The sequence below is a fragment of the Erinaceus europaeus genome, chromosome 12 (assembly GCF_950295315.1).
Source record: "Erinaceus europaeus chromosome 12, mEriEur2.1, whole genome shotgun sequence".
NCBI classification, from domain to species: Eukaryota; Metazoa; Chordata; class Mammalia; order Eulipotyphla; family Erinaceidae; genus Erinaceus; species Erinaceus europaeus.
The window spans coordinates 53,040,401-53,054,216 of record NC_080173.1 but is presented as its reverse complement, the minus strand read 5'-3'; the positions used below and the strand labels follow the sequence as shown (position 1 = coordinate 53,054,216).

General features: G+C 49.1%; 1 protein-coding gene across 7 annotated transcripts in view; it reads left to right on the top strand.

Annotated features, from left to right (window-relative positions):
• Positions 1-12,042, top strand: part of HOXB3 (homeobox B3) — a 42,247-nt gene extending 30,205 nt beyond the window's left edge. For all 7 annotated transcript variants that reach the window (XM_060203649.1, XM_060203648.1, XM_060203652.1 and 4 more), the window contains 3 exons: positions 5,215-5,302; positions 8,253-8,847; positions 9,714-12,042. In XM_060203649.1, coding sequence (XP_060059632.1) covers positions 8,403-8,847; positions 9,714-10,579 — 1,311 coding nt within the window. In that variant the 5' untranslated portion in view covers positions 5,215-5,302; positions 8,253-8,402 and the 3' untranslated portion in view covers positions 10,580-12,042. The remainder of the gene's footprint in view (positions 1-5,214; positions 5,303-8,252; positions 8,848-9,713) is intronic.
• The last annotated feature ends 1,774 nt before the right edge of the window (positions 12,043-13,816 follow it).

The following is a 13,816-nucleotide window of genomic DNA, read 5'->3' as shown; positions in this document are numbered from 1 at the left end:
TTCATGGGGGAGGGGAGGGTAGGGTAGGAGGGGAGGGGGTACAACAGCTCTAAACCAAGGTATCTTTCCAAGGCAGCCAGGACAGAAAGCCTGAGAAGTGGGTAAGGACCACTCTATTCTTGTTCTCACTTTCCATTTCTGCCTCCAACTTAAGAGAACACAAAATTCAAAAGGGGTATGCAGGTGCTTCTCAGAAGTTGTATGGTTTTGAAAAAGGTGATTTCTTGTCGAATGAGGCCATCAGAGTAGGGGAGGTTCCTAGATCACCTTGGGAAGTGTAGTCAGGGGTATACACTCTAGTGGAGGAAGTAAGAAAAGATGGGAAACATCTTCTTCGGGGGTGTTCTGGGAATTTTGAGTCTCAGCTCACTTCCTAAAGCCTTACTACAACTCCTATTTTGAGAGAAAGGAACACAAAGGCTTGGATGCTGGCCATTCTGATGCTGAAGTTTTATACTTAGAGGCAATTTGGAAGGCCTTCCTCTGATTGGTCATTAATCCAGTGAGTTATTATCTGCTAAACAGAGGTCACTGGGAGAGAGACATCCAATCTGTCAGGAAAGACCTGCTTAGTCACCTCAGCAGTTTGGATCCCTTCTCTATTGACTGAACCTCCCTCCCTTCCCTCCCCTCAAGGACCACCCTCACCCACCCCTCTCCCTCTCTGGTCTTCTCTACTTTGCTCCTCTTTGTCTCAATATCTTTCAGCATGGGGCTTTCTAGGACAGGACTGAGCTTTTTTCTTTAGATTGGACACAATCCGAACAGGCTCCTAAGCCAGACAGGCACCCGTCTCCCTGGACTCCAGACCTGACCTGCTACACTGCTTTACGCCTGGCAGCCTGTTCAGGCAGCCTCCACAGTCACAACTATACTTTGCAGACCCTCTTGGCTGCCTAGTTCTCCCCCTGAATCTTCTTCATCCCCACTTCTACCCCTTCTACCAGCCTGGGGTGTGTGTGTTGGGGGTGGGTGGATGGATGAGGAGGGGAAGGAAGACCATAGCCCGGAGTTTTCTTCTCCAGCCGCATTCTCTTCTTTCGATGATCCCTGCTTCTGCTGAGCCGGGTCTACACAGGCCTCTGCAGAGGTATAGAATCCTCTTCCTGCTGCCCCTTTGTTCCCTCTTGCTTGGACATGTTACAGAGGTGGGAGTTGAGGGACCTGAGATCAAGAGCTGTTTTCAATAGCACCTCCTATTTTACAATCTTCAGTTTTGAAATCTTTATTAGTATCTAAGAAGAGATGCCTATGTGAACTTTACACTCTCTTTACTCTGTTGCGATCTCATAGCTGGGCAGTGAAGCTGGAAATGAGCTGGGTAGAGGGAACCCAGAGACAACCAGAAAGAAACAAATGACTGAATGCTTGCATACACCGCCCCCCACCAACCCCAGGCCCCAGATTCTCAGCCCTGCCTGGTGAATGTGAGGCCAACTGAGCTGGAGCCAAGATCCTTGGTGGCCCTAAGGCTGAAATCAGGAATCGATTTTAAAAGATTCAGTCAGTTTGTCCTTTTGGAGAAGGAAATTTTCGTTTGCTCATTGACAGATTTTAGTAGGGGGTAAGGGAAGCAGATATCTCCCCCACCCCACCCCACCCCCCCGGCTTTGAAGGGCAGACTTCCAGAGATGATTTTGGAGGTTTAAAGTGCCCTTGATCCACTGATAGTGGGCACAGATTTGGAGTGGGGTGGGGGTGCTCACCAGCAAATTTTCTGGCCCTGAGTGTGTGTGTGTGGGGTTGCTCTAAGAAGAAAGAGTGTCTATGAAGCTGGGCATTTTTTCTCTGTCCTTTTAGTCTTCGTTTCTGCCTTTATTAGGTTACACTCAGGTCTTTATGTCTTAGTTTTCCTCTTAATTTTTCTTTCTCCTCCTGTACACATCCAAAGCTGCTCAGGCTCCCCTCCTTAGACCAGAAAATAGCTGTTCCTTCTCCTCCTAGTCTGCCTCTGAATCATAACATCACAGCTGGGGGTGTAAAACTCTCCCCACTCTTTTCCCAGACACTTCTCTCAGATTTGTTCCCACATCAAGTTTCCTGCCTGACTGCCCACCTTTGTCCCATGAGGTTTAAGGCTCTTTATCCTGTAGCAATACCTGAAATGAAAAGGGTGTCCTTGGGGGTACTGCCTAATCCTTCCCTACTCCCAACCTCAATGAGGGACTAGCCAGCCAGCTCAAAACCTCTGAAAAAAGAAGAAAGCAAGCAAGAAAACAAACTGGGGTCCAGTTTGCCTCCCAAGCATTTCAGATGGGCTCTGCAGCCCAGTATTCATCCAGAAGCTTCTACTCCATCTCTTGTCACATTCAGGGCTCATGGCTTCTGAAGTTTGAGGCCAGATTAGCTTTCTTGCTTGCCAGTTCTGCTTTTTTACTCTCATCCTACTGGGTCCATCTATCTTACAATCAGAAGGGAGTACAAAGAGTTGAAGAGGCTTCGGGATAGAGAGGCAGCACTGTCTGTGGAAAACTTCTTCAGCTTAGTTCCAGGCCAGATCTTCTGGCAGTTCTGATCTTCACAGGCCCAAGGCTGGCTGAATCTCCCCACCTCCACTCTTGCATCCTTAAAGCAGAGCGGTGCAGTGACCATAAACCACCTGGTTCTCCTCTTGATTCCACAATGTCTTCATTAACTAGTGGTAGCAAGAGCTATGAGAGCTAGGGGATCTGGACTACATTCTGAACATTCTTATTTTGTCCAGTGACAGAGTGAGAGAATAGACCCAATGGCGCTGCTTCTCTTAAGCGTCTGAATGCCCCCAGGCCAGAATGCCCACTCATCAGTTCCAAAACTACATAGGGTAGAGCTGTATAGGTCTCTAACCAGTCTCTACAGCTCTCAGGATACACTCCTTTTAGCTACATACTCAGATGGCCTTAAGGGTTTTCTCTTTCCTGACTTGAGCCCCAATACTGGCTCTGGCATGGGCATCTTCTTTTCTTGAAATTAGTATTAAAGAGAAAATATTCCTACCCTCCTCTGTCATCTCTTTCCAACCTCTTTCTCTCAATCACCAGTCCTCTAGGAAGGCAGGCAGTAGAATCCTCTGGGATATGGGATATCCCACAGCAAGAGGCTCTGCATGGGGCGCTGCTGCTGCTGGAAGATTAAGAGGTCCCTTCCTCTTCCAGCAGGGTCTTAGTCCACATGCTTGGTTTTATAGGCCCAAGAGAAGTGGGAACTATAGGAAGCCAGAGATTACTCCCTAAGAGAATAAGCCCATCACAGAACCTGTGAGTAGGGAGAGGAGAGCAATAGGGTGTGAGAGAACACAGGCAAAGCCACCCTCTCCTGGACAGAAGACATCTCTCACCTTTGTTCTCCCAGTCCCATCTCTTCTGATGCATCCAGATGGGAGGAGGCAAAAACCAAGTTTTCTAACCAGGAAGCCACAGAGTGGTGACTCATTCTGTCTGCTGGAAGTTATAGGGACAAGTTTTCCAAGCTGCTTTGTGGAAAGGAAAAAGAAGAAAAGAAAGAAAGAAAGAAAGAAAGAAAGAAAGCTGCTTTCTGTTTTATCCTCTAAGTCTGAGTCAGCAGATAGGCAGAGTTGCAAGCACTCCTGCTTTTGGAAAGGTCCTGGTGCTCTTTTTGTCTTTTTCCTCCACCGTAATTAATGACTCTCCCACCCCCGCCCAATCCCAAATCTGCAGACACCTACATTCTTGACTCCTGTCTTCCTCCTACAGGCCTCCTGGCCTTTCCTACTCTTCTCAAACACACCCTTGGAGAAGTTCAGCTTTCATAGTCTTCTTCACTTGTGCCAAGAGTAAAAAAAAAAACAAACAAACAAAAAAAAACTTGCAGAGCTAAGAGAAACAATCAGGATTTTTCTGAGTAACAACATTGCTCCATCTCTCTGCCAATGCATTTAAAATGAAGCCAGTTTGCTAGTTCTTCTCATTTTCTTAGAAGTACAAATGTCTTTGTCACCTCTTAGCTTATTCTGCCTATCCGGAGGTGAGAATCTTAACAGAAACTTCTCCATGAAGTTCTTACAACTCTTCTGTTTCCAGCTTCTCTGGAGTCCTCCTTTTGTCACCCTCTCTTAAACCTCCTCCCCACCTCAGTGCAAGATGTTCTTCTACTTTTTCTTTTTCTTCTCCTTCTTCCTCCTCCTCTTCTTCTCCTTCTCCTCCTTCTCCTTCTACTCACTTCTTGTTGTCTGTTCTAAAAAAGAAGACAGAAAACTTTTTTTTAAGTCTGATTTTCTTCCTTGCCAGTTAGAAACTGGGCCTGGAGACTTGGGAGAAGAGAGTGGAATTTGAGAGGGTGTAGAGAGAGAAGAAAGACTGGGGAACTCAGAAGGTAGCCAGCATGATAGAGCTACAGACTCCATCATCAGTCCAGAAGAAGTGGGACTACTCAGGGGGAAAAAAAAGTCCCAGTGTTCCCACTGTGAGTGAGTGTAGAAGGGCACCCAGAACACCCCTCCCCTTCCCAGGCCAGACCAGGGTCTTATGCTGGGCTTCCCCAGCTACTTCTCAATTAACATAATGGCTTTTGCTAGAGTGTGGTGGAGCTAGAGTGTGGTGGAGCTACGAACTCTACTGGTTTAGCTTTGCCTTTTGCCTCCCCCCCATCTCAGTTAAAAATTTACCTGCTCTTAGGGCACACACACACACACACACACACACACGACCTCTACCTCCTTTTTTTCCACCCCCCTTTTTTGGGGGGTTAAAATTTACCCCTCCTGTAGTACCACCAGCACCTTCCCTTCTTATCAAGCATCTAAGCTCTGGAAAGGGGGAGAGGTGGGGTGTGTGTGTGTGTGTGTGTGTGTGTGTGTGTGTGTGAGCTTGTGTGTGAGTGAGTGAATGTGTGTGTGTGTGTGTGTGTCTGTGTGTGTGTGTGTGTGTGTGTGTGGTTTTTTTCCCTGTGCAAAAGCAGAGGCCATTGTTACGGAGAGTAGGGCGTACCAGTCTTATAGGGCAATCACACTGTGGCGGCTGGGCCGTGCCGGAGCCCGGAGCGCGAGTCTCGGCGAGCTGAGCCGCCAGAGCACCTTTCGGTCTTCTTCTATTTTTTCCCCCGCTCCCCCACCCCCTCCCTCCTGCGCACCCCCGCTCCTAAGCCGAGTGAATTGAAGCGGACGCCGCCGCGGCTCCTCCGGCCGGTCTGCCCCTCGGGCTCACCAGCCCGGGTGGCTATTGGGGGGGGGGGGCGACGCAGCTTTAAACAGTGGCCTTTTTTTCCTTTGCCTTCAAGGAGGGGAGATTTCTCGCCTGCCGCTCGCGCTGGGGCTCGATGTGAATATATATTATGTCTGCCTGTTCTCCCCTCGTCGGTGGCTAAGGTAAGCTGGACTGAAATAGGCTATCAGTTTGTGAATGGCGGAGAGTATGTCTCAATGATTTATGGCCCATATGACTCCAATCTCGGTTCAAGAAGAGTTCACAAGCTTTAAGCTTCCTTCCACGCAGCGACTCTCTCTCTCTCCCTCCCTCCCTCTCTCTCTCTCTCTCTCTCTCACCCTCTCCCTCTCCCTCTTCTCTTCCTGTTTCTCTCCTTTTCTCCTCTTTTCTTTCAACAGCTAATCCAGGATTCCTCCCCCCCCCCCCCCGGTTGCTAAGAAGAGCCTAACCTTTCTCTCTCTCTTTCTTGTTCTTTTTATTCTTTCTTCTATTAATTTTTTTTTTAAGTCCAGGAAGGAGCTCTGTCCCCTCTCCTGGGGCTGCTTCAGCTATTGTTACTCCCCAGCTCTTCCAGGGAGTGTGTCTGGCAAGGGACTCTTGGGGGTGGCTCACCGCCTTCTCCAGTAAGACCCTGGGGGAAGCCGGGAGACACCATCTCCCTCCCTCTCTCTCCTGAGAAGCCAGATGGAGCCTGGGTTTTTCCAACATGGAGGCAAGGGAAATAGATATACTAGGCTTAGTAGAACTGCTCCCCACCCCCTCTCTTGGATACCCAGATCTCAGATCCCCTCGGCACCTTTCCCTGTGCCCACTGCCCCACCAGCCAGGCCTTGGTGCCCTCCAGCCAAGCCCCAGCTGAGCAAAGTCCCGGAGCGGAGTTGGTAAGGCACCTTTAAATTCGGTTACCTCCAGCGCCCAAACTTGCTGCTGCTCAGCCCTGGGCCCTCTCTGCCCAGAACCTTCGGCTGCTAACTGGCTAACTGTTTGGGCATCCTGAATGCTTTTCTCTTCGCTTCCTAGGGCCGGCCAGCCAGCCAGCCAGCCAGTATTGCTTGCAGGAGGTTGTTACTGCAGCAGTGGCGGCAGCAGCCACAGGCTAACCCTGTTCACAAACCTCCTGGCCCCTTTCTCGCCGTCAGCAGAGTCTCCATTCTTTCCTATCTCTTCTCTGGTTCCTCTGCTTCCACACTCACTAGGCCTTGGGTCCTGCGATGGTTTGTGGGTTTATTGCAGGGGGAGTGACAGGAATTTCGGCCCCAGGCGTCTAGTCAAATTATTGTTTTATTATTATTATCACCATCATCATCACCATAACTGCTGTAACAATCATTTAGACTAAATAAAGCCAGGCCCCAGCCAGCCAACCCCCTCCAATAGTTTTTTATTTCATTCTCCTATCTATTAATAACAAACTCAACTGATGCCTGTTAATTAATTTCCCCTTCAGCCAGGGCTGCTCCGAAGCTAATTTTGGTTAAATCATCAGAGACTAATGGTAATAATAATAAAGGGATTGGGTCAGCCTGGTCAATTGAACTCCAATTCTCCTCCCTGGAAGGACCTGCTGCTCTGCAGACCCATGTGTATTTCCCAGAAACAAATTCTTCCCAGAAACCAATCGGAACTCAGGGATACCCCAGTTCTTTTTTCTTTCTTTTTTTTTTTTTGAATATAAATCTGTGCCATAAAGAAGGGGATTTGTGTGGGGGAGGGACTTTGTACACCTGCACTACTTTTATATTATTTTCTTATTTGTAGGTCTTTTTTTTTTTTTTTTACCAGCTGGACTGAATGAGATTTACGTATTCCAAAACCACATGTCAGAAGATAGGGCCACTCTGGAGGTGTTACAAAAAGTTAAGATGTGGGGTCAGGGAAAAGGGGGAGATTAGAAGTGTGGGGAACATGCAGTTAGAAGTTACAGAAGAAATTTACAAAACCCTGTGACAGCTTTAACCTTTATTATTTTTGAAAGGCTGCATTAAAATAATGTTTTGTTCTGTTTTTTGCCTCAGGAAACTTCAATAAACAGGGGTATTCTTTGTTTCCAACTCAGAAAACAGTGTTCAGGTTGCTTTGTTGACTTTGTTTTTTTCCTGGGGATTTTTTTCTTCCTCTTTTAATTTTTTTTTTCTTTTAGAAAGTATTTTCTCATCTCTTGGTAGAAAAGTCCAGAAGTCTGGTTTCTTCTGGTCTTAATTGGAGAAATCAAAGGAAATAGACTGTCAAGGAAAAGGTGTAGAAAATTAGGTTTGGTGAAATAAAGGGGGGGGGTGTCTGAAGGAGACCTGTGCCAAATGGTTACAGCACCACACAGCTGGCTCAGGAAAATTGAAACAACCCAGCACCATTTGGGGCCCCCATGGGGGCTGCCAGTTCCCCCAACTTGGCTGAGCAAAGACTTGGGCTGGAGGTGGTAATAACTATAAGAGGACCAAGAGAAGGCTGGTTTCTGGTGGTTCTGGTGGCTAAAAATCTTCAGGAAGTTCTAGGTCTGTTGTTGGGAAGGGGAAGAAAAGTTTTTTGTTTTTTTTTTAAAGAGGGTCTTTTACATGAGAATATTCCCTGTCCAACTTGCTTCTCCATTCTGTCTTTTTGGAGATTCTCTGGCCCCCACTTCCCCCACATGTTAAACTCTTTGGGTGGAAAAGACCTGGATGGACATAGAGGGAGGCAGGCAAAGGCAGGAGACAGTTCTCTCAACTCAGAGGAGGGTGTTGACGCTTTGGAGTCTCTTAGGATTCCCCCCCTTAAATTACCCTATCCAAGAGTGTTGGGGGGTGGGGTGCGCTAGCTTGGAGGCAGGACTGAAGCAATGTCTCTTTCTAATAAAATTCTTTACCTTACAGCTCCAAAGGGAGTGCAGACCGGTTTTTAAAGTGGAAAATGAAAAACGGTGAACTTTTTCTGTACAATTAAAGCTTTGAAATAAGAAAAAAAATCCATTTCAGGTCAGGGAAGTGGCCTCAGCATCTGCTGAAAAGATGTTGGGATTGGGAGAGAAGAAGAAGGGGGGGGGAGCCTATTGATGTCAGTTCCCTTTTCAGTTCCTAAGATGGATTCGATCCCCAAACCTCTTCTTCCCCTTCTGTCTCTTCTTTCACCCCCCAGGTCAGCCGCTACGGACAGATCCCGGAAGGAGGGGGGCAGAAAGGGGAGGGGGGGTCCGGCGCACCACGTGACCCCAGGGGTGCCAATGTCCGGTTGTGAGGGTATCAGGCCCTTGCACGTTGCCACCCACTGCCCGGGCCTCACCCAGCGATGCAGAAAGCCACCTACTACGACAACGCTGCAGCTGCACTCTTCGGAGGCTACTCCTCATACCCTGGCAGCAATGGCTTCGGCTATGAAGGTCCCCCCCAACCTCCCTTCCAGGCCGCCACGCACCTGGAGGGCGACTACCAGCGCTCAGCTTGCTCCCTGCAGTCCCTGGGCAACGCCGCCCCTCACGCCAAGAGCAAGGAGCTCAATGGCAGCTGTATGAGGCCTGGCCTGGCCTCCGAGACCCTGACCGCCCCGCCCGGCTCACCCCCGCCCAGCGCCGCACCTACCAGTGCCACTAGCAACAGTAATGGGGGCGGGTCCAGCAAAAGCGGCCCCCCCAAGTGTGGTCCTGGCTCCAACTCCACCCTCACCAAACAGATATTCCCCTGGATGAAAGAGTCGAGGCAAACGTCCAAGCTGAAAAACAGCTCCCCAGGCACAGGTACCAGCTCTCCGCCTTGCTTTTGTCTGGGCCAGGAATGCCACTGTTATTCTAGCACCCAGCCCCCAGGCGCCCCGGTGGCGGGTCGGCGAACAATATCAGGTGGCTAAGGCCACGGCTCACCCCCACCCCCCCATCACCACCTGGTGACCCCTGACCTTGCGGAAAGTGTCCCTCCAGCGCCCCCCCTCCACCTGAGCTCCTGCTAGCTCCAGGAGTCCAGTCGTTCGGCCTCAGCCCTTGGCAAGGTCTCTGAGCCCCTAGATGCTGCTGGTGGACGCAGCGTCAATCATTGATTATTATTAAGTATGATTACTGTTGGTATTAATCACAATCGCTCGGGGGTCCCGGCCTCCAGGCAGATCAGCCTCTGCGCGCCCTGCCCACGAATGTCCAGATCCCTCTCACCCCCAAGGGGTTCTCTTAGGCCACCCTCCCTGCTCGTGGGGTGGGCGGGGGAAGGGTGGCGACGTGGGGGTTTGTAGGATCTTCCCAGACCTGAAATTGGGGTGCAGGGAGTTGGGGCGTGAGGGAAGGAGGGAGAAGAAAGCGAACGCCAGAAAACCCAGCCCTAAATAAATGGCCATGCGGCTCTGTCTGCGTGACATGATCAAATTTTCATAAGCTGGGGCAGTGAGAGGAGAACAGGTCTCTTAATAAATGCCACTATTATAGAGTGTCCGCTAATACGACGGGCGTGGGGGGGGTGGCGAGGAGGAGGAGGAGGCGGAGACGGGAAGGGGGGCGGCGGGGGCTCCGAGTCCAGGCCTGGATTTATTAAGAAACGATGCATTCAATTTCGGCGTGTTCAGTAATTATCTTTTATTTCATTTTCTCCCTTTCCCACCCCTCCCCCTCGGATCCAGCGGAGGGCTGCGGCGGCGGCGGCGGCGGCGGCGGCAGCGGAGGCGGCGGCGGCGGCAGTGGCGGCGGCGGGGGCGGCGGCGGCGGGGGCGGCGGCGGGGGAGGGGACAAGAGCCCCCCGGGGTCGGCGGCGTCCAAGCGGGCGCGGACGGCGTACACGAGCGCGCAGCTGGTGGAGCTGGAGAAGGAGTTCCACTTCAACCGCTACTTGTGCCGGCCGCGCCGCGTGGAGATGGCCAACCTGCTGAACCTTAGCGAGCGCCAGATCAAGATCTGGTTCCAGAACCGGCGCATGAAGTACAAGAAGGACCAGAAGGCCAAGGGGCTGGCCTCGTCGTCGGGGGGCCCCTCGCCGGCCGGCAGCCCCCCGCAGCCCATGCAGTCCACGGCCGGCTTCATGAACGCCTTACACTCCATGACCCCCAGCTACGAGAGCCCGTCCCCGCCCGCCTTCGGCAAAGCCCACCAGAATGCCTACGCGCTGCCCTCCAACTACCAGCCGCCTCTCAAAGGCTGCGGCGCCCCGCAGAAGTACCCCCCGACTCCGGCGTCCGACTACGAGCCCCACGTCCTCCAAGCCAACGGGGGCGCCTACGGGACGCCCGCCATGCAGGGCAGCCCGGTGTACGTGGGCGGGGGCGGCTACGCGGATCCGCTGCCGCCCCCTGCCGGCCCCTCCCTCTACGGCCTCAACCACCTTTCCCACCACCCCTCCGGGAACCTGGACTACAACGGGGCGCCCCCTATGGCCCCTAGCCAGCACCACGGACCCTGCGACCCCCACCCCACCTACACAGACCTCTCCTCTCACCATGCGCCTCCTCCTCAGGGTAGAATCCAAGAAGCACCCAAGTTAACACACCTGTGATGGGGAAAGGAAGGGTGGTGAGGCGAGGTCATGGGTTAGGGGGGACAGTTAGGAAGATCTGCTGGAGAAGTCAGGAAGGTGGTAGCCAGGGATGGAGAAAGAATCAGCTTGGTGCTCCTTCCCCTCCCCTGGCCTGAGAGGTGTCTTTAAAGTCCTCTAGCTCTTGTCCCTTCTGCCTGCCAACCCACTGGAAGGGATCCACAGCAGATTGGAGATGACCCCCACCAAGCCTAGGCCTCCAGCAATACCCACTTGGAATTCTATGCTCGATAGTAGGGTAGAGAAGGAGGGCATAGGGGAACCGGGCAGCGAAGCACATGGAAAAAAAAAAAAAAGATGGCTAGGCCATCACCAACCAACCACTTACCTTTCATCCCTGTGGGTGATTCACCCAAATCCTGATTTTTCTCCCTCTCAATTGTCCTTTGAAAAAAGATCATACACACATTTCAAAACCAAGGGCACAAAATATGCTTCCTTCCCACTTCCCTGAAGTCTCAAATCTGTTCCAATCTATTTATTCGAGCTTACTCTCCATTTCTAACTCCATGTTTTTTTTGTTTTTTTTTTCCTGCTGTAGAACATTAATATATGCACCCCACCCCCATCAACTACAGTTTTCAGAGGGCTCAGGGATGGTGAAAAATCCTGAAAGTGAGAGCTGCCTATATTATAAATATATTTTTTCTTTTATGGAAAAGTTGGGAGGTTTGGACAGGCAAGTTATCAGGACAGAAGTTTTGTCTGTTCTGCTGCCACCCATCTCAGCTCTAGGTCCATCTCCCTCTCTCCACAGAAAGCAGTTTCTACATTTGTTTTTCTTTTGTTGCTCTCTTGACTTAACGTGAAAACAGGGTATATTTTACAAACTGTCTGTCCCAGGCAGAGGCTGTGGTTCGGCCTGTAGGTCTTGCTCAGTCCTCTGACAGGACACTTTTGTTGCACTTAGAGTTTACATTTTGATGGATATAAAAACAACTGTGAGAGGTGCCTGGGCCTACAGGAGTCCAGCATAGCTCAAAAAAGCGTGTGTTCTAGTGAACATTTTCATATATATATTTATTGGTTATAGCCTGTTAAAGTATTTTCTTTTTGTATTATTTATCCCCCTACATTATGTATTTATATGAGGGAAAAAAAGGAAAAATGTACTTTTTTTTTTTAGTATTTACTTGTTATAAAGGACGTTGTGTTTCCTGTCATGTAAAACCAGCTATTTTAGTTATTATTGTACTCTAGAAAAGAGCTGTAGATTTATGTTAAACTCGTACTTATGAGAATTGTAATTAGTTCTAAAAGGCATGAACTCAGCTCCTAAATGTCACTGTATAGTCCTGAATTTGTAGGATTAGAGTTAATTCCCTCTTGGAACTTTCTTTGTTCTTCTGTAGTTACTTTTCCCCCTTACTTAAAAGGGTTATCTGTCAAACAATTCTTGAATAAACTTTCTGTTATCAGTTTTATCTTGTCCTAGTGGTCCAATTGAGTTAGCAGTAGGATGTTGCTGACTGCCACATTTCCTCCAAGGGAAGGACATTGAAGACCATACCCAGGCCCCCTCCTTCCCCTTGTTGTAGTTCAGGTTTACACAGTTTTTTCTCATTCACTTGAGCCTGGAACCTACTGCTCACTTCTGTAGCTAAGGTTTCAGTAACAAGTTGTGGGGAAGTGAGATTCTTGGGTGCTCTTGTAAGGTCATTTTTTTCCTGTGTGGCTTCTTGGCCAGCTCAATTTTTCCCATTCCTTTTGTCTTCTCCCTCCTTTGATACACAGCAATAACAACAACAACCAACAACAACAACAACAACACACACACACACACACATAAAATATCTAGCCAATTACTGCTTCCACACAACCTAAATTTCACAGTTCTCTTCCGGAGCTAAAAAGAAGTCGTCACGTGACCTGAAGCCCAACCACCATTGGGTCTAAAATGAAAACAAAGGAAAATGATTAATCTTAAAAAAAAAAAAAAAGCCTAGACTTCTCAGGTCAAACCTTAAAACTAAAGTGAATTTAAATCACTAAATACAACTGGGGGCAGAGAGACAGAGGCATGTTTGATTTTTGTCTTCTAGGAAAATGGCAGAGGAGGAAGAGGAGGAGGAGGAGGAGGGTGGGAGAAGCTGTTGGATCTGAGCATAAATAAAACAGTCCCCAGGCTAATGTGCATCTCTGTTTCCATGATCTTTGGGAAAACTTCATTTCTTAGTCATGATTCCATAAAAGTTTTATCACATTGGCGAGAGGATAGAGAGGGTCTGTCAAAGATGAAATGTCACCACCGAGTCGCTGAAGCCGATAAGAGCAAAGAGACAGGGCGGCTGAAATATGGAGCTAATACGTTGAAAAAGAAGCGATGGCTGCTTGCTGAAGAGTTGCATAATTCTAATTGCGCCTGCATTGCTTAATTAGGAGCATATATTTGGTGGTAGGGAAGGGGGGTGGCGGAGAGGAGAGTGTGAGAAGGCCCTCAGCCTTAAAGTGGGAACTGATTTTCATTTTTATGTTGCATCTTGGCATTCCAAGGTTAGTAATTACAATTTATGCAACAATAAATAACAATAAAAAAGCAACCTGAATTCTACACCCTCCTCTCCCCACCCCACCTCCACAATGTAGGATTTTGACTGGACTCTGGCTCATCCAAGCAGCAAGTAATTTAGCACTGGGTCAGTCTATAATTTAAAGTCATAAGAGCGTGCAAAGTTTGATTGGGATCAAATAGTGCTCAAGGGTTTTCTATCTTTCTTTTCTTTCCTAAATAAAATTTTCTGAGTGATGTAACTAGATGAAGTGCCATGTTTGGCTCTGACGGACTGATTTTTTTTTTTTTTTAATCTGGCAGTAGAGATGTAGGCCAAAAGAGAAAATTTAGCTGGTTTGAAAAAAAAAAAAAGTTTATGCTTGAATCTGAAACTGCAAACAAGAAAAATAAGGACCCAATTGGCTTGGGGTACCCTACCCTCTCTACAGGTTTCCAGGCACTAGCTAAGCAGCCAAGGTTGTGGGGGAAATATCTCTACTGTAAGATTCACAGCACAAGGAGGAGGGGTTTTAGTGGGGGAAACGGAAGGAAGGAAGGCTCTCTTGGCCCCCTTTTAACACCCAAGTTTTCTGCAGTTCTCTAATCTGGCCATAAAATCTGTCAGCAGGGTTAGAGAGCAGTATTTCCTGCAGGGACAGTTTCAGCTAGAGTTGCTGCCAAGAGAGAAGCCTCTACCCTGTAGCCAG